The 27,703-nt window shown below is 40.7% G+C and overlaps 1 protein-coding gene across 1 annotated transcript; it reads right to left on the bottom strand.

The window, feature by feature from the left end:
* Window positions 1–203: 203 nt before the first annotated feature.
* Window positions 204–26,588, bottom strand: mpp4b (MAGUK p55 scaffold protein 4b). The gene is made up of 22 exons (XM_085448409.1): window positions 26,264–26,588; window positions 23,358–23,479; window positions 23,141–23,262; window positions 21,038–21,115; window positions 20,854–20,937; window positions 15,446–15,577; window positions 12,462–12,543; window positions 9,389–9,474; window positions 9,208–9,282; window positions 8,925–9,121; window positions 7,155–7,213; window positions 7,039–7,056; window positions 6,910–6,951; window positions 6,755–6,775; window positions 6,619–6,633; window positions 3,231–3,272; window positions 2,916–3,089; window positions 2,000–2,080; window positions 1,721–1,814; window positions 1,489–1,597; window positions 1,273–1,407; window positions 204–962 (listed from the first exon to the last, which is right to left on the bottom strand). The coding sequence occupies exons 2-22, from the start codon at window positions 23,413–23,415 to the stop codon at window positions 771–773; spliced, it is 1,896 nt and encodes a 631-aa protein (XP_085304535.1). The 5' UTR covers window positions 23,416–23,479; window positions 26,264–26,588; the 3' UTR covers window positions 204–770.
* Window positions 26,589–27,703: the final 1,115 nt, after the last annotated feature.

Below are 27,703 nucleotides of genomic sequence, written 5' to 3' on the forward strand. Positions count from 1 at the left end.
GTCATGTAACCATGGCTGCTAATCTTATTTATTTTCTTGTTGGCTGGGAAATTACACGTTTTCTGCAATTTTAACAACTTTGTTTTGTTTTTTGAAGATATATGATATGAAAACAAATGCATAAATTACTATAAGAAGGGTGTTGCAAACTTTTATTTGTTTTTTTTTAACTTTCAAGGATTAGCAAACATCAGTGCTTTGGGTGTACAGTAACATACCTTTAAAAATACAATTTTTTTTTGTTTATTTACGTTAATTGTTCATTTTACCCACCATTTTACATGAGAATGTGTCATTTTAGGCTGGAATGGATCAAGAAATCATTTATGGCCAAAGGGGACAAACATGCTTTAGATATATGTTTCTTTTATTGGAAGTCTGTGTACAAGAATAGGGAGGAGGGCAGGAAAAGAGGCAGTTTTGTTTGAATTTAAGTCCTGCAGGCGTCTTTTATTTGAAGAGGTGCTACATATGTTCCTGCTGACTGAAAAAATAAAAAACAAAACTGTGACAAACGGACACAAATTCAGGAATTTCTTTGAGCTTGGATCCAGCTTCATTTCATCTTTGGGGATTTGAAGAGACTTAAAGTCCAGCTCACATGTGACACACACACACACACACACACACACACACACACACACACACGTATATTTACAAAAGCAATCACTGAATTTACATGTCACGATTTCATTTTTTAAAAACTGTACAGTAAAAAAAAGAAAAAAAAATCACTGCTTTGACCCGACGTCCTCTCCTCTACTTTGCTCCTAGGACTCTGACGTGGGTCGAATCCAGCTGGCAGGGACCCACTGTGGCTCGTCCTGCGCCCTCATCACTGCAGTCAGCAGCTCAACGCAGGAGTCCTGCAGCTCATTGTTGATGATCACATGATCAAAGAACTGCCAGTAGTTTGACTCAATCTTCCGTGCTGCTTCCTCCATCTCCTGGAAGTCTTCATCCTGATGAAGTAAAACCAAAGATAAGACTACTTCTACTGTATGAGTGGGAGGTCTCATAGGCCGATATAGATTTTGCCTATTCTAATTAAAACAGAAGAAGTCAAGTTGGGGGTAAAGAAAAAGTTCCTATAAAATTTGAGACCTCCCAAATCAAATCCCTTCCCTTGTGTGTACCAATATCTTTGTAATGCTCTATTGGATGAGAGCGATCACATGTGAATGTAAATAATTATCTTATTAGGAAAAAGAAATTTTTTTCTCCAAATTAAGAGTGGATGTTTTAACCAGACAACTAAGCCCAGCGTCATACTTTGAATGGCCGGTTGACGTAGTAGTTGGTGGTGATGTACGAGTCCTGTCTTGTCTCCCTGAGGCGCTCCAGAGTCGGAGGCTTAACATAGATGACGAAGGCCCTCAGTTCGTGTGTCCTCACTGCCTGGAGGGCCTAAAGAAGGATATACAAATTTACATGAAAACACTTTTATTTATCTATTGGCTCTCTTTACTGTGTCTGAGTTGGACTTGCGTTTGGCTCAATGTCGATGACGCAGATCTTGCCGCTGTTTAAAACCTCCTTTGCAGACTCGATGCTGGTGCCGTACATGTTCCCTTTGTGCTCGCCGTACTCCAGAAACCTGCCGGACAAAAAAAAGACAGAGACAGTGGGGCTAAAATCTATCGATTGTGGCTAAGCTCTCATCAGTTCCATCTACATTCCACAACTTCATTAATGTTTTAATGTGTGCAGACAGCTGTACCTGTTGTGATAAACCATGTTCTCAAAGACTTCTCGGCTGACGAAGAAATATTCTCTGCCAGATTCCTCATATCCTCTGGGTGCTCTTGTAGTGTCTGGAGAAGGAAAAAAGAAAAATCAACCATTTAATCTGATTATTACAGAATCTGAGACAAAAACACAAAGAGCCCAGAAAGAAGAGAATGCCTAGGATTTCTCAGGCAACTCTGCTTCTTAATAGTGTTTTTGAATTCAATTAAAAATTTTCATGATGTCTGTGACTGAAAAGATGATTACGTACATGGCACTGGTCCCTGGAAGATGTTTGGGTTCATCTCAACCAAACGCCTTCGAAGTTCATTCACACCTACACCAGACGGACCTGAAAAAGCACGCGCATGTTAATTGTTTGTATATACTTTCATTCAACTGCTTGTTATTGCATTAGGCATTTAGACATGATCCAGATGACCTGCTGAAGTTCAAACTGAGCATCAGAATTTTTATTGGCCAATGTTTATTGGCCAAGTATATGTGCAGACACATACAAGGAATTTGGTTCCGGTAGATGGAGGTTCTCAAGCACAGCAATGTAAATCACACACACACACACACACACACACACACACACACACACACACACACACACACACACACACACACACACACGTGTCTATATATACATTACACATGCATACACAAAGAAGAGATAATATCCAGTTTGTCGCAGTTTTCTATGTGACTGCTTCAAGCTAATAGAAGGGCAACAATAACTCAAATAACCACTTGTTACAACCAAGTTATGAAGAGTTTAGAAAAATGTTGCCTGGTCTGAAAACGTGGATCCATCCTCCCTTTTTATCAGCAGTTCCAGCTCGTGGTGGAGGTGGTGTAACCGTATGGAGGACATTTTCTTGGCACACTTTAAGCCAGTAGTACTAATTGAGCATCATCATCGTCTTATGGCTCCTTCCAGCGGGATAACACACCATTTCACACAATCATCTCATACTGGTTATTTGAACAGCACCAAATGTGTGGCGCTGTCATGTCAATGTGGGCCAAAATCTCTGAAGAGTGTTTCCAGCACCTTGTTGAATTATGACAGCTCTGAAGATAAAAGAGCACCCACCTCGATTCTATCAAGGTGTATCTAAAAGGCTTATGAGTGTAGATGTTTGGTAAGCTAAACTAAAGGACTGAAATGTTTTCTGTACCTAAGAGGACAATGAGGCGGTGTACATCCTCTGAGTGGCGCTGGTAACGAACCACCTCCTCATATGGACTGTTGAGGGCACTGTAGCAGCTGCTGGGGCAACGGGTGTTGCAGGACGGCTGGGTGGTGCTGTGAGCCCGCCGCCGACACAGACGCATGCTGCGCCTAAAGCCCGCTGATGAAAAAGAACAGATGTCAGTAGATAACCCTCAAAAATGGATCCACAACACACACAGAAACAGAACTAAACTCTAAATATACCAACAAGTTTGAGCAACATTATAAGAGAAATAATTTGCTGCTCGAGAAGGCTTACCTAAATATATTCCTTCAATGTTGCTTCTAAAGTCATCCTCCTCTGGTTTGGATTTTAAAAAAAAAAGCAGGACATAACACGGTGAGACATGTGGAAAAAAGATCGGTAACAACAATAAAAGAGATGTAAAAAATACAGATATTTGCACACAGTGTAATTAAAAATAATTCTGCAAAACACAGTGAATAATGCAGAGCCACTCCTCATGGTTCAGACATCTTATCAGGATGCATCCTGGGTGCCTCCTACATGAGATGTTTCAGGAAAGGAATGGAGGCCCGGGACACACTGGGAAGATTATATCTCTGCAACAGCTAGTCTTCTGTGCATTTCAATTATTTTTATTTTAGGGTCAAATTACCTCCAAATGGTTTTGTTAATAATTTTTACTTGAAATTACTGAAAACTAAGCAATACCAGAGTCCAAGGATGCGTAGTAACCGTTAAAGTAATAACGTAGGAACTTTAAGTTGTAAATTTGCTATATATACACTTTTTTTCCCCTTTACATTAGATTTATTAGTTGTAAGTTGTTCCTGGGTAATCCAGATGATAGCCAATGTGTGTTGGTGGGGAGCGAGACAGAGATACACAGGATTGGATTTTATCTGTGACCTTAAATCAATCAAAGCAACTACATCAGCCCGCGTGTCCCATAAAGCCTCCACCCTAAAACAAAGTCTAAAATATTTCTGCAAATTCAAACAGTACTTGAGGGATTTATGATGCACTGCTGGATTAAAAGAAAAAGTCAGATAAGCATACATACAGTATTTAGTCTTTAGTGTGGTTCATGCCACAAAAACACTGGATCCTTCCCATTTCCCACAATGCAACACACCTGTTACAAATAATAACAGAGGATTTGTGCTACGATTATGGGTAGGGGTGGGTTTTTATAATCGATTTATCGATTAAAATTGATTCTGGCTTGGATAACGTGAAATCAATTCATTAAAATCCTGAATCGATGTTTTAATATAAATTTATTTTGCCCGAAATGCCAGAATCTCAGGTGAAACCTCAAAATTTCAACAACCACCAAACAGCTAAGACAGTAAATGAGAGCAGGAACACGGATTCTGCACAGAGGTGTAAACACAAAGCGCGGACCCGCGGATCAGAATCAGTGAGATGTGCCTTTCTCACCCGACGGCATGGACACGGTTGGGGCTGAAAGCTGACAGCTCACTGATTCTGATGTTTTGGCGGGTCCGCACTTTGTGTTTACGCCCTTTTTGCGCTGATTCTAAAGCTGTTAGTTTTATCTCTCTCCAAACAATACTGACCAAACCAGCAGCAAAAGAAGAGCCAAACTGCGCTTCACATAAACATCGTCATGAATTCACTCTTACTGTTTTGCTTCCACCACGATAAAATCACACTTCATGCACATCTCTCTCTCTCTCTGTACTTCAAGAACAGTTTCCCATCTAAAAATATGTTTTCTGCATTATTCGCTTGCTTGTTACGCACAAGTCTACCGTTGTTTACAGCGCTGTTGACCGCTGGTTTTTTTCGTTTTACATACTTCCGAAAAGAAAACCTAATTTCTGCCGTTCAATACTGAACAAATTTAAACTTTCTAAAATTATGCAAAATGCTCAGCCGTGTCTCTAATAAAACCGCTGTAACTTCAGAGGTAATGTTCATATGTTGATTAATGGTTTTCTTTTGTTTTTGATGTACTGCAGAATATTTTTATAAAATCCCAGGCCAGAAAAATCACCTTCATGTTTTTCTGTGTTTTATCTTCAGCTACTTTGACACAAAGGCATCTGCTGTGATGCTCACACCTTTGATAAAGTCTTACGAGGTTCAGCTTCCTTTTTATAGATACAAAAATATGTAAATGTACTGATCTGAATTATAATATTTCTGACTGTCAAAATTTCCCAGATTCAAATCAAATTGAATTGAATCGAATCGATTTGGGACCTTGTGAATCGGAATTGAATCGATTCTAGAAATCAGTGACGATACCCAGCCCTAGTTATGGGGTACTTTGCAAGCTGCTTTGTGTCAATGTTTTATGCTTACACTTGATTTTCTTTGCTTTTCCAGTGCTACTATTAAATATTATGTTGAAAAATTCGTACCTCTGTTAAAACCAGTTTTACATTGAAATATAAATCTCACAATTTATGGCCTAATTTGTTTTTCCTATAAACACCTGCGAAGGCAGTATCACGGGATATACCACACTTTCAATCGCAAAACTCAACTATCTTTCAATCGCAAAAACTAAACCAGTTTAGTGTCGGTGACTGTTACATGTGCCTCGCTGAGCCAGCACATTAACTACCATGTTTTTCTTTTTTCTGTCATTGTTAATAATCTGAAGGTCAGCTGCATATATAAAGCCAGATGCAGCTATGCTATGGGCCGCTCTTTCTCTCTCTTCTATCAGCATCAACCTTTGGCTTTAGTTGCTGTTTGAAATTTGCTTTGGTGAGTTGGGAGCAACAGCAATCAAACTGATGAAGCGTTGTGAATTTGCTTCAGTTTTTCTTATTTGCTTTCTTTGGGAGAAATTATTTTTGTATTATTTAAAAATTCTTAGACTTGCTACTCAAATGTTTCTCTGAGCCATGGATGTAAGAACTAACATTTTTGGGGGCTAGTCCGGGATTCAACTTAAACCTCTTGCACCCAGGCTGAGAGTCATATCCCTAGGTCAGAGTGGAGGAACAGAAAGAAGCATAATTTCAAAGTGCATTTTGGGTAAACTTTCGCTGGTCATATCACCATATGGGCTAGATGGCTGCTCAAAGCAAGCTGGAGCATATGAAAAGGTCTCCTTTTTATCTACCATTTAATGCTAGGCTCGTCTTTTTGTAAAAATCTTGATTATTTTTTATGTAATGACTCCAATAAAAGCCCTACACACTAAAATGTCAAACATGAAAAAAAGAAAGCATGCAAAATAATACAGTGCATCATTTTGACCTGAAATCAACCAAAGCAACTGCGTCAGCCTCCATTTCCCAGATGTAAATTACTGGAAAGTCTAAATTACCTCTGCAAATTAAACAGCACTTCAGGGATTTATGATGCACTGCTGGATTAACAGAAAAAAAAGTCTGCGGCAGAAGAGAAACCCCGGCGATAAGCTACAAAAACACCAAATGCTACATTTCTTAAAATGCAACACACCAATTATAAAACAGAGGACCGTTATGCTCATATTTTGTGTTTCTATACTGGCTCCTGCACTATTGAATTTTATTGTTTTAATATATGATTTAATATCAGTCCAAGTAAGAACATGTGACCTATCTCCATAACAAGTCAGGAGGTCTGCTCTTTTAATTAAATTAAATTAAAGAAATGTATAAATTTACTCTTGTGAGGCAGATAAGAACACAATTCTTTAAGCTTTTCTCACCTTCTCTGAGCTCCTCTGACATTTCCCCATCAGGCAGCAGGAACGTTTGGAAAAGAAACAACAACAAAAATTTCCTTTGAAGGGCACGAAACAAATTCAGGGACAGAACGGATTATATCAGCAAAGACTTACCTACCAGAATCAAATGCCTCCTCGTCTATCGGGGCAGGAAACACAAACAGACACAAGTTAAAGACAGAGAAGCAAAGACGTTTTTGTGTGGTTAGTTAGTTTGTGTGTAAAAGATGAATAAAAGGCACATTACACAGTAAATGGAAGGTAAAGGTTTACCTGCTTCCACACATTTGTCATCAATCGCCATTAAGTCTTCCTCTGTGGTTGGAAAAACAGAGATAATTAAGGTCAGATCAGTTATAGAACGATTCAAGTTTGATTAAGTTTAATGTAGTCTATTCTTACCTTCCTCTACAGTGCTCACTTCAGTAAGCATGGAGCAGAACACAAAGAAAACTCATCTGTGAAGCTGTAAAGCAGTGACTTTAATGATGATTAAAAGAAAACCTGAGCGCACTCACAGGTCTGAATGCAGGTGTGTGGCTGGTAAGGCTGTGACCACCAGAACTCCCTCTGCTTCCTGTTACAACAAGCAGAAACAGAGTAAGATGAGACAACTTTTATGCCACCTGTAAAATATTATGAGATGTCAAAAAAGACATTTCTAGGTGATGCTCCCAAATTATATATGATATATATATATATATATATATTCACATTATATTTGATTTTTCACTTCATTTATGACTCCAGGAAACAATTTCCTGAGGAGTAAATGATCTAAATTACTCGTTTTAAGTCTCACTGAATACATTCAATACATGTCCCTTTTCAGTCTGATTCAGTTCAGATTCCTTGCTCAGCATTTGATTGTACTAGAGGTTACTATAAAGAGTTGGCTGCTCAGTATACTTTGCTTTAACCCAAACTAGGATCACAAATATTACTGCTAGCCAGCTAGCCTTAAGCATTAGCTGATAAGCTCCATCCATCCAGTCATCTGGATATGTCAAACAACAAAATCTAAATCAGATATTTAAAGCTTTAAACCCAGTGGAAGAGCATTTCATTATTATTTAAAGTCTCACTTTTATCACTTGTTTATGCAGACATGGCCATCCTTGAATAAGCCAAATATGAATTTTGTTTTTTCATGTAATCCTAACCTGATAAAGGACATACTGTTGCACTTCTGAGGTTATACATTGTAGGACATAACAGAGAGTCATCTGGTCTTGTTGCATGATCAGTTTCAGCCAAGCTTCAGCTGTCAGACAGATGCCCTCACATTTGATTCTAGAATACTTTGATATACAGAGGAAGTCATGGTCAATCACTGCAATGTGCCCAGGACCACAATCTTACCAAGAGTTGACATCCCAGCAAAAAAACACATCACATAACTGAATGCTCCAGACCGGCAAACTGCCAACATTTCTGCTTTCAAAGAGGTGCTCATACTTGGGGAAGATCAGTTAAAGCAATTGTATTTGATTATCAGCACCTGGGTGCTAATTACCCTCCTAATTATGGAAGCAGTAGACTGTACTTAGTTTTTCACACACAGCTTCTCTATTTTGGCTTGAATTTCTGTTAAACAAATAAACATACAGTGTAATATTTATGTCATATTTCATGCTTTATCTGAACTTGTATTTATCTCATTTTAAAGACCTGGTAAGCATCACAACATTTCGATCATGTCTGGACATATAATAGCAAGAAAAAGAGGTCAGTTTTACTAAATTAGAAAATCCTCAGGCCCGAAATGAGACAGTGCAGCAGTCAATTCAAGAAAAACAAGCTGAAGAGGCCAGTGTTACCAAACAAGTAGCTCTTAAGGGCCAAAGTCAGAATATGTCAGAGGAAAAGCCCCAAAAGGAAAATGAAAAGAAAAATAAGCAGATATTATAGTATGTTAGTTGTATATAAATTTGTCCTCAGCTCCATTCTGCAACCCATCAACTGGTTGCGGCAGATGGCCGCTCCTCTCTGAGCCTGGATCTGCTGGAGGTTTCTTCCTTTTTAAAGGGAGTTTTTGTCCCCACTGTTGCCAAGTGCTTGCTCACAGGTTTTCTTTCTTCTTCTTTTAATCAGTTCAGTTTAATTAATTTGTATCTCAATACTGTTAAATTGAATTGAACTGAATTAAAGATGACTTTTAGGAGATGGAATTGAATGAATCAGGGAATTTTAACACCTTACCCATAAAAATGACCAAACAGCAAAATGAAAGCCTATTACATGCAGTCCAAGATTGGAAGAACATGCTTAAAAGAACCATATCTGACCGTTTCAGGAGGTTGGTGGAGGGGATGAGGCCAGCACATGCTGTGCTGCTGGGTAGTTTCTTTGCCTGCCACCAGAGGGCATCTGTCTGGTCCACAATCTCCAGGATGTCGCCTCTTCTGAAGCTCATGCCGGCATCGGCGCAAGGGATGGCCGGGTCCTGCTGAGGGCTGTAATCAGTCATGGCCCGTACGTATAGCTAGCAAAGAGAAACACACAAAATAGGGGTAAATATTTTTTATGTGAACAGAGACAATAATAATGGAGCTGTGGTAAAAGACTCACCATGGTCTGGTTGTGGACCGGCCTTTCTGTGATGGGAATGACTTTAAACATAATGGTGCCATGCGACCGAGCTTGCTGATTGGTTGTAAGAAAACAAAATGGAGCATGAACAGAACCAATGTTGGATGCAAACAATACACAACAGCAAGAGCACATTTTATTTGATGAACAAATGACCCACCACAACTTGGATAACTTGCTCAGGCTCCATCCCGTCCACAGGAAAACCGTTCACCTCTATGATCCGGTCCCCTGCATGGAGTAGACCTATGTAAACACAAACATGCATTACAGGGAGTGCAGAATTATTAGGCAAATGAGTATTTTGTCCACATCATCCTCTTCATGCATGTTGTCTTACTCCAAGCTGTATAGGCTCGAAAGCCTACTACCAATTAAGCATATTAGGTGATGTGCATCTCTGTAATGAGAAGGGGTGTGGTCTAATGACATCAACACCCTATATCAGGTGTGCATAATTATTAGGCAACGTCCTTTCCTTTGGCAAAATGGGTCAAAAGAAGGACTTGACAGGCTCAGACAAGTCAAAAATAGTGAGATATCTTGCAGAGGGATGCAGCAGTCTCAAAATTGCAAAGCTTCTGAAGCGTGATCATCGAACAATCAAGCGTTTCATTCAAAATAGTCAACAGGGTCGCAAGAAGCGTGTGGAAAAACTAAGGCGCAAAATAACTGCCCATGAACTGAGAAAAGTCAAGCGTGCAGCTGCCAAGATGCCACTTGCCACCAGTTTGGCCATATTTCAGAGCTGCAACATCACTGGAGTGCCCAAAAGCACAAGGTGTGCAATACTCTGAGACATGGCCAAGGTAAGAAAGGCTGAAAGACGACCACCACTGAACAAGACACACAAGCTGAAACGTCCAGACTGGGCCAAGAAATATCTCAAGACTGGTTTTTCTAAGGTTTTATGGACTGATGAAATGAGAGTGAGTCTTGATGGGCCAGATGGATGGGCCCGTGGCTGGATTGGTAAAGGCCAGAGAGCTCCAGTCCGACTCAGACACCAGCAAGGTGGAGGTGGAGTACTGGTTTGGGCTGGTATCATCAAAGATGAGCTTGTGGGGCCTTTTCGGGTTGAGGATGGAGTCAAGCTCAACTCCCAGTCCTACTGCCAGTTTCTGGCAGTGGTACAGGAAGAAGTCTGCATCCTTCAAGAAAAACATGATTTTCATGCAGGACAATGCTCCATCACACGCGTCCAAGTACTCCACAGCGTGGCTGGCAAGAAAGGGTATAAAAGAAGAAAAACTAATGACATGGCCTCCTTGTTCACCTGATCTGAACCCCATTGAGAACCTGTGGTCCATCATCAAATGTGAGATTTACAAGGAGGGAAAACAGTACACCTCTCTGAACAGTGTCTGGGAGGCTGTGGTTGCTGCTGCACGCAATGTTGATGGTGAACAGATCAAAACACTGACAGAATCCATGGATGGCAGGCTTTTGAGTGTCCTTGCAAAGAAAGGTGGCTATATTGGTCGCTGATTTGTTTTTGTTTTGTTTTTGAATGTCAGAAATGTATATTTGTGAATGTGGAGATGTTATATTGGTTTCACTGGTAAAAATAAATAATTGAAACGGGTATATATTTGTTTTTTGTTAAGTTGCCTAATAATTATGCACAGTAATAGTCACCTGCACACACAGATATCCCCCTAAAATAGCTAAAACTAAAAATAAACTAAAAACTACTTCCAAAAACATTCAGCTTTGATATTAATGAGTTTTTTGGGTTCATTGAGAACATGGTTGTTGTTCAATAATAAAATTATTCCTCAAAAATACAACTTGCCTAATAATTCTGCACTCCCTGTAAAAAAGATATCAGTTTTTCATTTCATGTTTTCTTTAGTTTTGTTAACTTTTATGTGCTTTAATCTACTGTAGTTTATCTTGTTTGTAATACACTAAAACCTCAACGAAAATATGATCAATATATTGTTATAATCAATAACAAAAGCAATCAAATTTAAGCACAACTTGTCATTTAAAAGCTTACAGGTCCAATCGCTGCCTGTCAGAGCTTCTTTAGTATACTATATAACCAGTGTGGATGTTTTAAACTTGTCTAAAGTTACATTTCTTTTCATGGTAAAGGTAAAAGCCACATGAGGATGTGTCTGTAACCAGAAGAAGAAAGTCCTGTCTGCATGAACAAAAACTTTGTCCAACCCAACCAGTCCATGTCTCTGGTTCTGAACCTTTTATTTTGTTAGGATTGTCTTATAAATGCTCCCAAAATGGGACAAAAACAAATATAGACGTACACTGCATGGACAAAAGTACGGGGCCACACCTTTTACTATTTGAATTCAGGTATTTTGAGTCCCATTGGCACAGGTGTCTAAAATCAATCACCTAGCCATGCACCCTGTCTTTATGATAACTGTAGAGCTCCAAATCTCCTCCAGCATTAACATCAGCACAAAACCTATGAGCTTCATGGCTGAGCAGCTCCTGTAGATTTAATGTGGAGATGGCCTAGCCCTTTTGCCCATATAGTATAAGCTTTGGGTCTGAAAAGTGATGCCAAAGCAGAAATACGAGAAACCTGCATTTTTTTCCCCTAATGGTCAGCAGGGGGAAGCTTCTCTGGAAGCAAAGATCCATCCCTTTGTCTAGGAGTGCCGACCCTACCCACCACCTTATTCATGACCTCAGTAAAAAGTTCAACATGATTCTAATTTTGTCTTCACTTGTGAAAACTACATAATAAAGAAAGGTAAAGTTACTGTCTTATGGACCAAAAAAATCTCAACCTGAAGCTCCACAAATCAATAGATGAGATCCATGTTTTATATAAAGTGCTTGATTGCAACTAGCACTAGAATTTGGAAGCAGATTGACCAGGAAGATTTTTTTTTGTCTTCCTACATGAATCATCCCAACATTGAAAACGAACACAATCAGATGGTCTGTGTACATCTGCAGAATAAAGAGTGCAAGATGAAGTTAAAGCCCCAAAACAGATGTTTGCAAACAATTTGTCCTCAGCACCAGCACAGAAAGTTCAGTTTTGCATTAATGCATAACTTTAAGCTCTACGTGTCAGATGTTTTCCAGTGTAGATCGTCACTGATGTTTTCTTTTAGTCTGGCACTAGGCTTAATCTAGGAATCCTCCAGTAAAAGTCTAGAGTTAAGATTAGAGTTAGGGTTTACTCATCTAAACAACAGACATTAGCTATAGGGGGTTAAACGGGGGTAAAAAAAAAAAAAAAAAGGGCTCACCACTGCGATCCGCAAGCCCTCCGTGAATCACCCGAGCTATAAAAATCTCTCCTGTGATCTCGTTTCTTTTTATAGTTGCTCCCTGAGAAAGACGAAATGAAAAAACAGAATAAACAGTTGCTGCCAGGTCAGATAAATGAAGATAAAATGGACAGATGTGGCTCTGATGGATATGCAAGAATAGACTTGAAGGTTTAATTCAGGCCTAAATAACGTAATAGTGACACAAGCGAAGGGAAACTGGAGCTGATTTGCCACAGATGAAATGTAATGAAACAGACAAAAGAAACATGAACTACCACTGTTTGCAGGGTAGCCACGGTGCTCCTACAAAGGACCCAAAGAAGGCCACTTTCTGGACAGCTCTCATGTCGCCTTCTTCCTCTTCTTTTTCTTCCGCTGGTTTGAGCGACCTCCTTTCAAGGGACTGAACTTCTCATCAAACAGGCCATTTGTAAGCTGATGTTTGGATGTTTCCAGATCAGTGTGGCTGTGCTTCTTCTGTGCCACAGGAGAGTTTTTTGATTTCACTGTGTCCCAGGGAGATCCACGACAAGACGGAGACTGGCAGCTGCCCAACTGGGAGGTGGAAGGAGGGTCCAAGGAGCTGCTGAGGGAGCTGGAGGAGGAGCTGAAGGAACATGGGGACTGGTGCCCTTGAGGCTTTTGAGTTGGGCTTTTCTTCAAAGTGCCTTCCTGCTCAGCAGCTTTAAGGGTGTTTACTTCAGATCTGGTGGCTGTGAGGAGTGTCTGCAACCGGTCCACAACCTGCGTGAGGAGGAGCAAAGCCTGCGAGTTGTCCTGCACTGTCACCGACATGTGCTCTGTGGCTGCTGCCATCCTCTCCCCAAGGAGCTTTATGTCTTTGGTGCTGCTCTCCATGGAGCTGGCGGCCAACTGTACAGTCGTCGTCAGCTCGTCCAGACTCTCCTGTTTGACGAGCTCCACGGGCGGCACCTCCAGTATGCGGTGAGGCCGCATGGGGCTGGGTGGGGCTGTTCGGATGCAAGGGCTTTTAGTTCTGAACCTTGGAGACAGGCCTGGCTGGAAGTAATCATGCATGCTGAGACATGGTGGAGTCATGGTCAAACGTTGGGGAAATGGTGATGGAGCACCAGTGGACTGTCCTACTTCGTACTCGTCTCCACTGTTGAGCTCGTCCACGTCTCCAATGAGAAAACAGACATTATTAATCCATGAGTGAATGGGATGGATGAATGGATGAAGACAGTGCAATTAGAAGTGATGAAGAACCAGCTTGTTTTCCAAAAGCATCTTAGAGGTTGAAATAAAAGCAGTTCAAAGATGCACTCATTGGAAAACAAGGCCCAGATCTTTCCTTACCAATCAGGACCGAACTGCAGACTGAAGGTGCAGAGCGATTTGACCTTTGCTCCCACAACATGTTGGAGTAACAAACTCTGCACTGGCACATCGGCGTGCTGCAGCACACCTGGCAGCCAGTCAAAGGCTTACATTGTGGTAACGGGTATGGTCGAGCCTCTGTCAGGTGATGCATTGGCTCGGTTGGCGGGTAGCTTCCTCTCCGAACTCTGCACCATGACGAATCATTTGCTTTTAGCATCCAACTCTGAGCTGAGGGGTTCTGGACCCCGAACCCTGTCCCTCTGTGAAGCTTCTGTCGGGTCAAACGCCTCAAGGTGTTCAAGTGATGGCGGATCCCCCCTCTGGGGCTTTTTGCACAGGGAGGACAAGCATTGGGCAACAGCTTGCCAACTTTGTGGTGGTTGCAAAGCTGTGAGACAACAGAATCATGTTCCACTCGGATAAAGCAAGGTTTGAACTAGTAATCATTTGCATGCATTTAAGACATATAGAAAAAGATGATAAATTAGCATCAGATGTCTCCTAACTGTCTTGTTTCCTTTCTATTCCAGTGGCTTTTGCTCTTCGAAATTTATCTGTAGCATCAACAGACAATTATACAAATGACAGATTATGAATCAAACATCTGCTCTCTGTCATCTGTTTGACTTATTTTGAGTTGGCCAAAAACCCAACATATTAAAATATTCAGGAGCATCTGCCTACATACGCAGTCCTGAAAAAAAGTAACTCCTTCATGGTCCAGATTAAAGAGTCAGGTTTCCTGCTTCTCCACATGATTTTGGTTTTATATCCACTTCTGCATCCACCTAAAATACAATGAACTTTTTGTAAGTTCAAAAGTATGTGGATGCCTCTATTTAGGTCATGCACTGCACACAACAAACAAAGCAGCACTTTCAAAATGAAGCCAAAGCTTAAAGTGGTAACTGGAGCAAACCCCAAAGACTCCTATGTAAGTTATCCAGCATTAAATCAGAAATAAATATGTTTAAAATAAACTGTTTTGGACTCTATCCCTTCATAATAAGAGTACACAAAAATAACTCTGCCCTCAAAACCTACTTGTGTTTGCTTTAGACACTAGCAGATTGCTGGAGTTGGCCATAGTTTGCATGGAAGACACCGACCATCATCCAGTGACGTATTTTGAAGATGAAGGGTCTCTGTTGCAAGTTTGTGCTGCACTCTTCACAGCCTGCAGCCAATTAGCAAGTATTTAGTGAATGTTTGTTAGCGTCTTCTATGCAACCTACAGCCAAAGCCAAAGCTATCAAAAGGGGGTTTAGGTGCAGCACCATGTTCCTATTTGCGACCAGTTTCTCCTAGACACAGCCAGAGACTTCCCCCTGGTTGGGGGACTGACTGGCCATAGTTACGTTGAATTAATATTTAATTTACATACTTTCTTCTTTGATTTGAAAACTGAAAGGTTTTGATTTTCCTTGTCCCAGTAAGCTTGTTAATTAAGGAGATAATAATAAATTAGATTCATACCTAACAAAAGATTTTTGCCTCATTAAAAGCTTGCTTAGTTCCTAAATAGCTGGTCTACTGATGTTCTACTCAGCTCAGAACCATCTGTACAAACCAGATTTCATTTGCCTGTTGAGGAGGTATTAGCTCAGGAATCTCACCAGTGGCTGTTTATTCTTCACCAGGCAGACGATCCGGGTGGCCTCCTCATCGTCCGGCAGGTCTTCTGGCATTGGGGGCAACACCGGCTCATAGTCCTTCAGAGCTATTGTATCATGAGCCGAAAGAAGGGCCTTGATGGAAAACAGACAAACCAGACTGAGACTAAGAACAGTAACAATTAAGAGTAGCAAATAACAATAGAAAAGACACAGGTACATATGTAAGTCTAGTTACATTTAAATCATAGTTTCACTAATACTATAGTTCACTAATGAAATACAGAAAAGAAATGTTGGGAATTTTCAGTTGGATTCAATGTCATTTATATAGTGCCAAATCACAGCAACTGTTCCCTCAAAGTGCTTTGTACTTGTATTTTATTGGATATTGTAAGGTAAACACCCCACAATATCAGAGAGAAAAGCTCAACAATCAGATGACCCCCTTTGAGCAAGTACTTGGTGACAAGGGGAAGGAAAAAGTGAGGGATGGTTAACTGCCACTATGAGGTATTTAAGATAAAATGGGGCCTGATTATTCAAGACCTTGTATGTGATGAGAAGGATTTTAAATTTGATTCTGGAGGAACAAAGAGCCAAAGAAGAGAAGCTAATCTGAGACAAAATGTTCTCTCTTTTTTTTTTTTAAAGTCCTTGTCAGTACTCTTCTTGCAGCATTTCGGATCAACTGAAGGCTTTTTCAGGGAAGTTTTAGAACAGCCTGATAAAAATCGAATGCAATAGTCTGGCCTAGAAGTAATATATGCATGAATGTGCAGAACCACATACAGGGAGTGCAGAATTATTAGGCAAGTTGTATTTTTGAGGAATAATTTTATTATTGAACAACAACCATGTTCTCAATGAACCCAAAAAACTCATTAATATCAAAGCTGAATGTTTTTGGAAGTAGTTTTTAGTTTGTTTTTAGTTTTAGCTATTTTAGGGGGATATCTGTGTGTGCAGGTGACTATTACTGTGCATAATTATTAGGCAACTTAACAAAAAACAAATATATACCCGTTTCAATTATTTATTTTTACCAGTGACACCAATATAACATCTCCACATCCACAAATATACATTTCTGACATTCAAAAACAAAACAAAAACAAATCAGCGACCAATATAGCCACCTTTCTTTGCAAGGACACTCAAAAGCCTGCCATCCATGGATTCTGTCAGTGTTTTGATCTGTTCACCATCAACATTGCGTGCAGCAGCAACCACAGCCTCCCAGACACTGTTCAGAGAGGTGTACTGTTGTCCCTCCTTGTAAATCTCACATTTGATGATGGACCACAGGTTCTCAATGGGGTTCAGATCAGGTGAACAAGGAGGCCATGTCATTAGTTTTTCTTCTTTTATACCCTTTCTTGCCAGCCACGCTGTGGAGTACTTGGACGCGTGTGATGGAGCATTGTCCTGCATGAAAATCATGTTTTTCTTGAAGGATGCAGACTTCTTCCTGTACCACTGCTTGAAGAAGGTGTCTTCCAGAAACTGGCAGTAGGACTGGGAGTTGAGCTTGACTCCATCCTCAACCCGAAAAGGCCCCACAAGCTCATCTTTGATGATACCAGCCCAAACCAGTACTCCACCTCCACCTTGCTGGCGTCTGAGTCGGACTGGAGCTCTCTGCCCTTTACCAATCCAGCCACGGGCCCATCCATCTGGCCCATCAAGACTCACTCTCATTTCATCAGTCCATAAAACCTTAGAAAAACCAGTCTTGAGATATTTCTTGGCCCAGTCTGGACGTTTCAGCTTGTGTGTTTTGTTCAGTGGTCGTCGTCTTTCAGCCTTTCTTACCTTGGCCATGTCTCAGAGTATTGCACACCTTGTGCTTTTGGGCACTCCAGTGATGTTGCAGCTCTGAAATATGGCCAAACTGGTGGCAAGTGGCATCTTGGCAGCTGCACGCTTGACTTTTCTCAGTTCATGGGCAGTTATTTTGCGCCTTAGTTTTTCCACACGCTTCTTGTGACCCTGTTGACTATTTTGAATGAAACGCTTGATTGTTCGATGATCACGCTTCAGAAGCTTTGCAATTTTGAGACTGCTGCATCCCTCTGCAAGATATCTCACTATTTTTGACTTTTCTGAGCCTGTCAAGTCCTTCTTTTGACCCATTTTGCCAAAGGAAAGGACGTTGCCTAATAATTATGCACACCTGATATAGGGTGTTGATGTCATTAGACCACACCCCTTCTCATTACAGAGATGCACATCACCTAATATGCTTAATTGGTAGTAGGCTTTCGAGCCTATACAGCTTGGAGTAAGACAACATGCATGAAGAGGATGATGTGGACAAAATACTCATTTGCCTAATAATTCTGCACTCCCTGTATTTGTTTGTAATGTGCATTGCCTGGTCAAAAACGACTCCAAGATTGCTCTCAGTGTTACTGAAGGCCAAGGTAATGTCATCCAGAGTCAGCATCTGGTTAGCCACCACATTTCTGGGATTTTCAGAGCCTAATAGAATAACCTCAGTTTTATCTGAATGTATAAGCTGGGCCCTATTTCAGGAAGCCGGTTTAGAAAACTCAGAGTGAAAAACGATACTCAGGGTTGAGTAACCCCGAACTGTCCAACTCGGAATATTCGGTTTCAGAAAGGCTGATAACAATTAGTTCAGTCAACGCGGAGTTGCTTTAACCCCAAGTTAAGCGCGCGCACGAGGATACATAAAGCCCTGATTAGTGGAGCACAGATTAAGCGAGTCACCATGGAGACGGAGGGAAAGAAGGCGCGGTCAATGTATTTTACAGCGCTTGAGGCCGAAATTCTGATGGCAGCATATGCCGATAACATGCAAATTCCGCGGAAAAAAAGTAACACAGCCTCAGCTGCAAAAGAAAGGGAGCATGCATGGCAAAACATAGCCGACAGAGTCAATGCATGAGTGTTAATTTAAACGTTGATCTAGGGATTTCCACCCATTTAACACGTTATTTTATTATATTTAATTTTATTTTTTATTTCATACATTTTATTTTGTGATGTGATGTGAGCGCAGGTGCAACCCAACAGGCCCCAAACGTTCCTGGCAGCAAGTAAAAATGAAATATAAAAATATAGTCCAAACAGGTAAGGTGTAATTGTATTATGAGCCATAGTGCTTGGTCTGTTTGTCCGATGTAAATCAATTGCAGTTAGAGGCTACATTAATTTCCCCTCTGTAAGCACTTATTGAAATTATCTGAGCACATTACAAGTACATATTTGCTTACTCTGTATGCTCAAATGTGACCCGTCATAGCCAACAGAAAAAAAAAGCGGAGGCCTGAAAAACAGGTGGGGGTCCTCCACCACCACCACTCACAGAGGCTGAGCAGTTGGCTTCCACATTTGTGATAATGTTGGCAGCATCACATATGATCTTCACAGTGCAGAGAACACAAATTAGCATCCATTACTATAATGAAATAATTTGTTAGTTTGAAATGCTACAGGGAACTATGTACCTGTACATTAATGCTGTGGAAAGACTTCCTGTTCACATAGTCTCCTTCATTTACTGAAGGAGCAATGATTGGAATGTGAGTGCCATCTGTACAGCCAATCACGCCTGGGAACGGTGGGAATAAATGTAAAATTTAAGTAGTAGTTCAAGTATCATCACGTCATGAATTAGGTTTTGTTCATCCTGATACCTGCAATTTTGTGGAATCCCTCTTTGATAAATCTTGTGGGTCTATGACCGGGGAACACCACAAACGAGTACAGGAGACGTTTCAGTGCAACTGTAACATTCCTGACTGCCCGACAGACGGTAGCCTTGGAAACGTGCTCAGCGTCACCAATATTATACAGAAAGCTCCCGTTTGCAAAAAAACGAAGTGCAATACAAATAATATGTAATGAACTGAGAGCATGTCCGCGATGTGTCACATGAGCAATATTAGGCCTGAGGATGTTATTCAAATAAATTATAGATTGTGCTGAAAAATGGTAACGTTCACACAGAAAATCATCAGGAAATGATAAAATGTCCAAACGCGCTCTAATCACTCTCTCCCGGTGGAGAGCTCTGCGGAGAATTTGGGCTTCAACATCTACTGGCTCTTCAAGGAAGGGGCACGCCATGTCTGACACTTCCTACAGTCAGGTTTCCGACAAAGAGGCGGAGAAGGTCAGGGTTAGTTGAAGTAAACCTGCTAGGGGGCAGGTTAGCTTCACGGAGTGTGTCGTCATAGTGACTCACTCAGAATTAATCTAAACTCGCTTTGTGAAACCGAAAACCCAGAGTTTTCGTTAACTCATGGTATACTTACTCAGACTTTGCACTAAACCGGCTTCCTGAAATAGGGCCCAGGACATTAGAGATTATCCAAGCCTTTATATCTTTAACACATTTTTGCAGTTTAACTAATTGGTATATGTTATCTGGCTTCATGGACAGATAAAGATGGGCATCATCTGCATAGGAATGAAAATGTATGCTACACCTTCTAATGATACTGCCTAAGGGAAGCATGTATAATGTAAACAGAATTGGTCCTAGCACAGAACCCTGTGGAACTCCATAATTGACTTTAGTGTGTGAAGAGGACTCTCCATTTACATGAACAAATTGGAGTCTATTAGAGAGATATGATACAAACCCCTGCAGTGCAGTACCTGTAATACCTACAGTGTGCTCTTAATCGCTGTAAGAGAATATTATTGTTGACAGTATCGAACACTGCACTGAGCAGGACAAGCACAGAGAACAATAACAATGACTATGATGTACTATGATGAGATCTTAATTCCCACTGCTTTGTAATCCATTATTGTAAATTTAAATTATTTAATTATTATTATTACAGATGATCAGACAAAGAGGGTTTTCAGGGCCACTAATAAATGCTCAGCTTCTATGCCATATGTAAGATCCAGAATGTGATTAAAGTGGTGGGTGGGCTCTTTTCCATGTTAAGAGAAGGCATCTGAGTCTAATAATAGACTGAATTGAGGCTGTCATTTTCAGCATCTACATAAATGTTAAAATAAGCCATAATAATTATTTTATCTGAGCTGAGCACAAAATCAGATAAAAGTCAGATACCGTAGAAACTCTAAGTAAGGATCAGAATGATGATAAATAACAACAAATAAAACTTGTTTTTGAGTTTTCCAGCGGGATTACAAGGCTAATGAATGAAAGCTTGCTACTCCTCCTCCTTGGTCTGTGCTTCGAAGATTCTGACAGTATGACTCAGGGGTGTTGATTTATTTAAACCAACATAATCATCAATGACACTCCCCCTTTTTAATCAAAATATGCACTAAACATGAGTACATGAAAATTTAACTACAAAAAAATAGGATTTACGGATATGCCTGAGCTACAATGGGCCTTATAGGCCCTTAACCTCTTCTGTACGTCAACGTGAAACCAATAGTGGTTTATTAACCTGCAGGTGTGGCTGTCGCAGAAGATGGTACAGCTCTTTGGCCTCTTCAGAGCAACTTGGTAAGGACCTGATATCAATCAGCAACTATAAAGACAGAAACATTCAATATCTTTAAAAAAAAAAAAAACCCAACCAAACAACATTTGGACATGATAACTACATTAAATTGTTTTGGAAGATGAACCTCAAGCGAGAGTCCCGAAGAGTAATCCAGAGCTGGTGCAGGAGAATCTCTTAGATATCTTTGCAAACACTCATAAACCTGAAAACAGTCAAGTAATAAAAACAAATATCAAAACTACAGTGAATGAGGAAACATCTGACCTTAGATACTCTGAGGGAGGCATGCAGTCCTGTGATAAACAAAGTACACCCGTATGATTCAGCAGCTTGTAGAACCACCCCTTGATCTCCCTGCAAAGCCTACTGACACATTTTACCGTCTCTTAACTAAAACAAAGGAAATTAGCAGAGGACATTTAGGCTTTGCATTTACTTTAGATTACATTACCTGCATTTTGTATTTTATGTTATTTGTATATAAATCTGGTGTAAGTCATCTTTCCTCATATAAGATAAGATGTAAGATTTTGGTGCATGATCCAAAGTACAGGGTGGGCCATTTATATGGATACACCGTAATAACATGGGAATGGTTGGTGATATTAAAGTCCTGTTTGTGGCACATTAATATACATCAGGGGGCAAACTCCTCAAGATGGGTGGTGACCATGGTGGCCATTTAGAAGTTGGCCATCTTGGATACAACTTTTGTTTTTTCGCTAGGAAGCGGGCCATGTGACACATCAAACTTATTGGTAATGTTACAAGAAAAACAATGGTGTGCTTGGTTTCAACGTAACTTTATTCTTTCATGAGTTATTTACAAGTTTCTCCTTGTTCACAGCTATTGACATGTCAAAGAGGTTAACACATCTGGTGAACACAGTAACCGGGTCATTGCAGCAGATTTCAATGCAAGACACCCTACGAGACCACCCATCTCCCATGCTACAGTTAGCAAACTGCTTGCTAAGTTTGGTGAAACTGGTTCAGTGTTGGATTTGCCAAAATGTGGACGCAAGAAAACTGTCACTAATGAAGAAACATCAGTGGCTGTCCTAGCTTCATTCAGCAAGAGCCCACAGCATAGCACTCGCCGCATGTCACTGGAGAGTGGCATTAGTCGAACATCCCTTCGGCGGATATTAGCTACTCACAAATGGCACCCTTACAAACTCCAGCTACTGCAGCATCTCAACGAGGATGACCCAGATCGGCGCACAGAATTTGCAGAATGGGCAAAACAAAAATTGGAACAGGACCCTCAGTTCAGTGATCAGGCAAACTTTTATGTGAATGGTGACGTTAACAAACAAAACCACCGCTATTGGTCTGACACTAACCCACATTGGATGGATCCCTCCAAGACTGTTGGAACAACAAAAGTGATGGTTTGGTGTGGTATATGGGGTACAACGATAGTGGGTCCATTCTTCATCAATGGAAACCTCAAGGCCACTGGATATTTGAAATTGCTACATGATGATGTGTTTCCCTCTTTATGCACTGAAGCTGGCACGTTCCCTGAGTTTTTCCAGCAAGATGGTGCACCACCACATTATGGGTGCCCGGTCCGAGCATTCCTAGATGAACAGTTTCCTGGAAAGTGGATTGGTCGTCGTGGGCCAGTTGAATGGCCCCCAAGGTCTCCTGATCTGACCCCCTTAGACTTTTATCTTTTGGGTCATCTGAAGGCAATTGTCTGTAGTGTGAAGATACGAGATGTGCAGCACCTGAAACTACGGATACTGGATGCCTGTGCTGGCATTTCTCCTGCGGTTTTGCTATCAGTGTGAAGAGTGGGAGAAGAAGGTTGCATTGACAATCCAACACAATGGGCAGCACATTGAACACATTTTCTAAGTGGTCAGAAACTTGTAAATAACTCATGAAAGAATAAAGTTACGTTGAAACCAAGCACACCATTGTTTTTCTTGTGACATTACCAATAAGTTTAATGTGTCACATGGCCCTCTTCCTATTGAAAAAACAAAAGTTGTATCCAAGATGGCCAACTTCTAAATGGCCACCATGGTCACCACCCATCTTGAGGAGTTTGCCCCCTCACATATACTAATGTGCCACAAACAGGACTTTAATATCACCAACCATTCCCATGTTATTACGGTGTATCCATATAAATGGCCCACCCTGTATAATGAGGAACGCTGAAAACTAACCGCTGAAACCAGGATTTTTAATTCTGTTTTTCAAGTTTTCAGACCTTGAGAAGTGACTGCAGCCAGGCGGCGTTAAGCAGACTGTGGAGGATCTCTGCTCCGTCGATGTCCTGACTCACAGACTGCCTCACCTCCTCTATGACGTCAGACAGGATCTGACGCAAACCTGCAGCACAAACTCAGACACGTTAGCAGAAGGCTGAATCTGTGGTTAACGTGTGTAAGCACATTATCATTAAACCATAAAACACTCCTACTGACCGTGTTCTCCCAACTCACAGTGCGGATTTAACACCTGAGCCTCCACCGCCTGCCTCATGGTTACAGAAAGCTTGACCTTTGACCCTGACCACCTGCTGCTGCTCGCCAGGACGGGCAGTAACCTGGAGAAAAATCAGTTTATTATAAGATTTGTGCAAAAGTATCCTGAAATATTAGATCAGACGATTCATAGAGCTAGAGCTTTTTAAGGTGGAGCTGATTGAGTTTTAACTCTTTATATTCTGTATATTATATCCCTTACATATATGGAAACCTTAAACCACTTAGTATTGATAATAATAACAATTATTATGATAATAATTATTACAATAATTATACAACATGTGAAGTAAAAGCAGACTTTGTTCCTCAGAGCTACCGAGGACTCAGCAGGGTGAAGGAGAGGGTCTGCAGGTTTAACAGGTGGTCATTTCACAAAAGGCCAGTTTGAGCATTGCACGGTCTGATCTTAGGGTGAATTTTACCCCAACACCCTGATTTATAGAAGCACTCACACTTATTAATTATTCAGTCAATCAAGTGCATTTGATTAGCAGCATCTGGCTGACAGGATGACTTACTCTGATGTTTTAGGCTTCATTAGCTCTGAAGTTGCTGCAGCTTGTGGCGTTTGTCTAGTTTTGCATTGTGTTTTTGTGTCTTACTAGTCTGTACAAAACACCATCTGAGCCTTTGACTCTCACGTTTCTACTCAGATAATGAAACAGTTGCGTTGAAACCTCTATAAGCCTGTTTTTATTTAGTGCAAAAATATCAGGAGTGAATAAAAGAGCTCCATCAGCTCCATCTTATCCAGGGATTTTACAACTAGCAGCTACATCTGGTGTAATCTTTTTCACCGCAGTTAACCCTGGGAGGTCTAAATACTCCTAACCCTCAAGCCTAAGCTATAACAAAGTAGTTCTTTGCAAAAAGATGGCAAAATTTAGTTTCTTTCCAAAAAAAAAAGTGCATTTTTTTTCCTTTTTTCAAAAACATGAAAGCTAAGGTGACAGTCAGACTTCACAGGGTTTAAAAAACAAATCAGGGGTTCAGTAATCCAGAGCATCCATGTCCTCCTGCATTAACTCCAAGGTTTGAGAACCGCTGCACAAAACAATAGCATGCGCCGATTTAAACGAGCTCAGATTTATTCTCTTGTCACTCGAGTCTCATGAAAACCGCTGACATCTGTCACGTCATGAGCGGCCGGGTCTTTGAAAAGATTTTAAAAAGCAAGAAACGTCACAAGGTCTGCTGGTACAGCTTTAAAAGATGAGCTTCACTTCTTAACATCCACCAGATCACCCACAGCTATTTTAGGGTTAGGGCTAAAAAGTCAAATATTCAGAAAGAAAAGAAAAGAAAAGAAAACAACAAATAGTTTATTTGAGTGAATCTGAAGTCTTGTTAAATGTTTATTGCTAAAACTGAGCTCTGGCACAGAAAAGAGGTTTGCATTAAAAAAAAAAGACAATACAGATGTACTAATAACACTACAACAACTCCAACTGCCTTCAGTTTACTGTGACTTCCCTGTATAGAGTCTACGATATCCCTAGCTCTCCAAGTGAAGTACATGAATATTTAGACAGTACCATCCATCAGGAAGGAAACACACCACATCAAACGTGGCTATAGTAAGATTTACGCCTTTCTTACCTAACCCAGATATGCATGAATTGGATGTCCTTTTACCTTCAGACTTGCTTTAACTCTTCCTGGCACAGCATTGATTCTTTTGTTGCCCAAAAAATAAGTCCAAGTTGCTGGAAACTTTTGGACCATGTTGAAATGACAGCATCAAACAGTTACTGCTGATTTGTTGGCTGCACATCCATGATGCCAATCTCCTCCTCTCCTCCAGTTTGAGATGATTTTGAGCTTTGTGACATGTTGTGTTATCCTGCTGGAAGCAGCCATCAGAATATGATAAACTGTGTCAAAAGGTTGATTCTGTTCATCTGGACATAGCGTTTTCAGTGGGAGAAACGTTTCCCCAACCTATATGATCAAGGAACTGACCTCCCAGCCCATTGTTCATTCAGTGGGCTGGTTTCAGTCATTATGCAATGAACTGTTTATAAGATTTTTGTTCTTTTGTTAGTTTTGTCACAGTTTTTCTGTCAGAGTTAGAGGTGGACATTAGATGGACATTAAATCAGCCCTGAACCGACATGGGTCACAGGTGATCTGGTGGATGTTAGAAGGTTAAAGATTTTAAATTTGTCACTTTTAAAAGGTCCGCAGATGCCCTACACTGTACAGCAGCCTAACAACCAAAAACCATAATGTCAAAATTTGACAGAAGCACAAATACATGCAGCACCCTTTTCATTCCCCAAAACGTTCGATGATGCTGGTCTTTAGGTGATTTCATCGTCTACATGCATGACATTAAAACCTTTCTACACACATAATCAGGTTCAGACTTGATTTGTTCAAACTTTCAGTTAATTTGCAAAACATCTGTGAAACGTGCAGTTAAAACTTTTAGGACCACATTTATGAGCATGCAGAGGTGCAACCACAGCTCCAGCAGCCAGCGCGAACAGGATCAGTGCTTGAAGGCACACCTGACAGCAGCTGCCAATACAGAGTTTATAAATCATCTCAATATTGACACGAATAATAAAACCAAAGAATAATGCTGAAAGGAGTTTTTTGCCTTTGTTTCCCCAATATGTCTGTAAATACTCACATAGCCACTGTGAGGGTGAAGTTAGTGAAAGGGTGAGGGTAGACAGACGTGACAGAGCAAATAGCTGCTGGAAAAGTGGATATTTTTAAGGAATAAACCAGTAGGATCTCCTCAAGGAGTAAACACCTATCCGGGATGATCCCTGTGGCCTTCCTCCAATCCAAGCCCTCCTCTCTTCAAACAAATCAACCCTGGTGAAGCTTACCGCTACACCTGCAGCCTCGAGGACTCCTCGCGCCGTCACCCTCCTCCTGCCGGTGTCAGCTCCAGCACAGCAGCAGGTAAATGTTTATATGATGGGAAAATATTCCCAGGAGAGCAGACAGAGCGCTACGCTTTCATCGAGCTGAACGGGAGAGAGAGAGAGAGGGAGGGAGGGCTGTAATCCCTCCCGATCCCACTTAATCCCAGGCAAGTGAGCCGCCTGCCTCTGGCCACCGGAAACCTGTTCCTCCCTCACTGGCTGGCTGGTTGCTGCTGAGCTGCCAAATCTTCTTAACTTTTTCAGCTTCTATCAACACACACGGAGGAGGGCTGAAAGAAAAGGGAGAAGCAGTTACTTCAAGAGAAACGAGAGAGTTTATGAATGTTACATTGCACTTTTTCTACAATAAACCATCGGGAAAGTCAACAAAGGACACAGAGGTAGCAGGTTTTAAGGCTGAAAAAGACCTAAAAGAGTAATTAAAGAATCAGATAATCTTCCTCACCAGCTGGGGGAAGAAAAAAATCTGGCAGGAGTGAATATAATCTCCTGATTGGTAATCCAATTCCTACTGAAAATCAACAAGATCTCCCCTCCCTCCACATGAAAACAGGTCTAAGGCATCTCATTGTACCCAAAACACTGAGATTATTGTTTAAGGATCTGGATACGCCGGATGGATTTTCCCCCTTCCAGCAGAAAAAAAAGAGCAGTGATGCCAGTGGGATTTATTGAGCCACCCTTGACATGCAACAAGCTCTTTTTGACCTGTAAAAAAGGAACATCTGTTATTAAAAGTGAAAATCTTCTCAAAATACCTTCCAACTATGACCTTTCCTACAAAAACAGTTATAGTGAGTAACTGTTTAAGAAGTACTGAAAAAAGACAGTTTAGACTCCAATTTGCTTAAGTGAAAGTACAAAAGTATATATTTTTATACTTGACAATGAAGTACCTAAAACAAAATACCTCATTAGACACATCCACAAGTATGAACCATAATTATTAATTTTTTAAAGTCTATCACATTGTTATTATTCTCCATCTACTTCCCTTGGATCAGATAATCTGCAAGTACAGATTATCATCCGCTGTTATACAGATGATACACCACTATACGTTCCCCTCGTTCAATATTATTGCTTGTCTATATGATGTTAATTACTTCCTTAACCAATCAGTTTCCAAAGTTGAGGTCCTTTCATTAAACTTGAAAGGAGAATCTGTCCTCGATCACAAGGAATTCCACCTGTACCCTGGGTGTGATGACCAAGGTCTCCAACTAAGAAATGTTGCACATTAAAATATTTTCCATCGCAAACAGAACATGCCTTCTTCTCATCGTGTTTGGACTGTTGAAAATTTCTTGAATTCCACCTCCGGCATCCAGCTCATTTAAAACTCAGTAACTTTACCAAAATCAAAGGATCAAATGCACC

Source organism: Copadichromis virginalis, linkage group LG23, assembly GCF_057382275.1.
Source record: "Copadichromis virginalis isolate Kocher_CV1m ecotype Utaka linkage group LG23, C_Virginalis_male_GT1.1, whole genome shotgun sequence".
NCBI lineage: Eukaryota > Metazoa > Chordata > Actinopteri > Cichliformes > Cichlidae > Copadichromis > Copadichromis virginalis.

What these genes read in the sequence shown, in the direction of transcription:
- mpp4b (XM_085448409.1), bottom strand. Translation starts at nt 23,415, where the DNA reads ATGAGGCAGGCGGTGGAGGCTCAGGTGTTAAATCCGCACTGTGAGTTG. An exon ending in CTGTGAGTTGGGAGAACACG is followed by an intron (nt 23,263 to 23,357) that starts GTCAGTAGGAGT and finishes TTTGTGCTGCAG; the next exon opens with GTTTGCGTCAGATCCTGTCT. An exon ending in ACGTCAACCGGCCATTCAAA is followed by an intron (nt 963 to 1,272) that starts GTATGACGCTGG and finishes TTACTTCATCAG; the next exon opens with GATGAAGACTTCCAGGAGAT.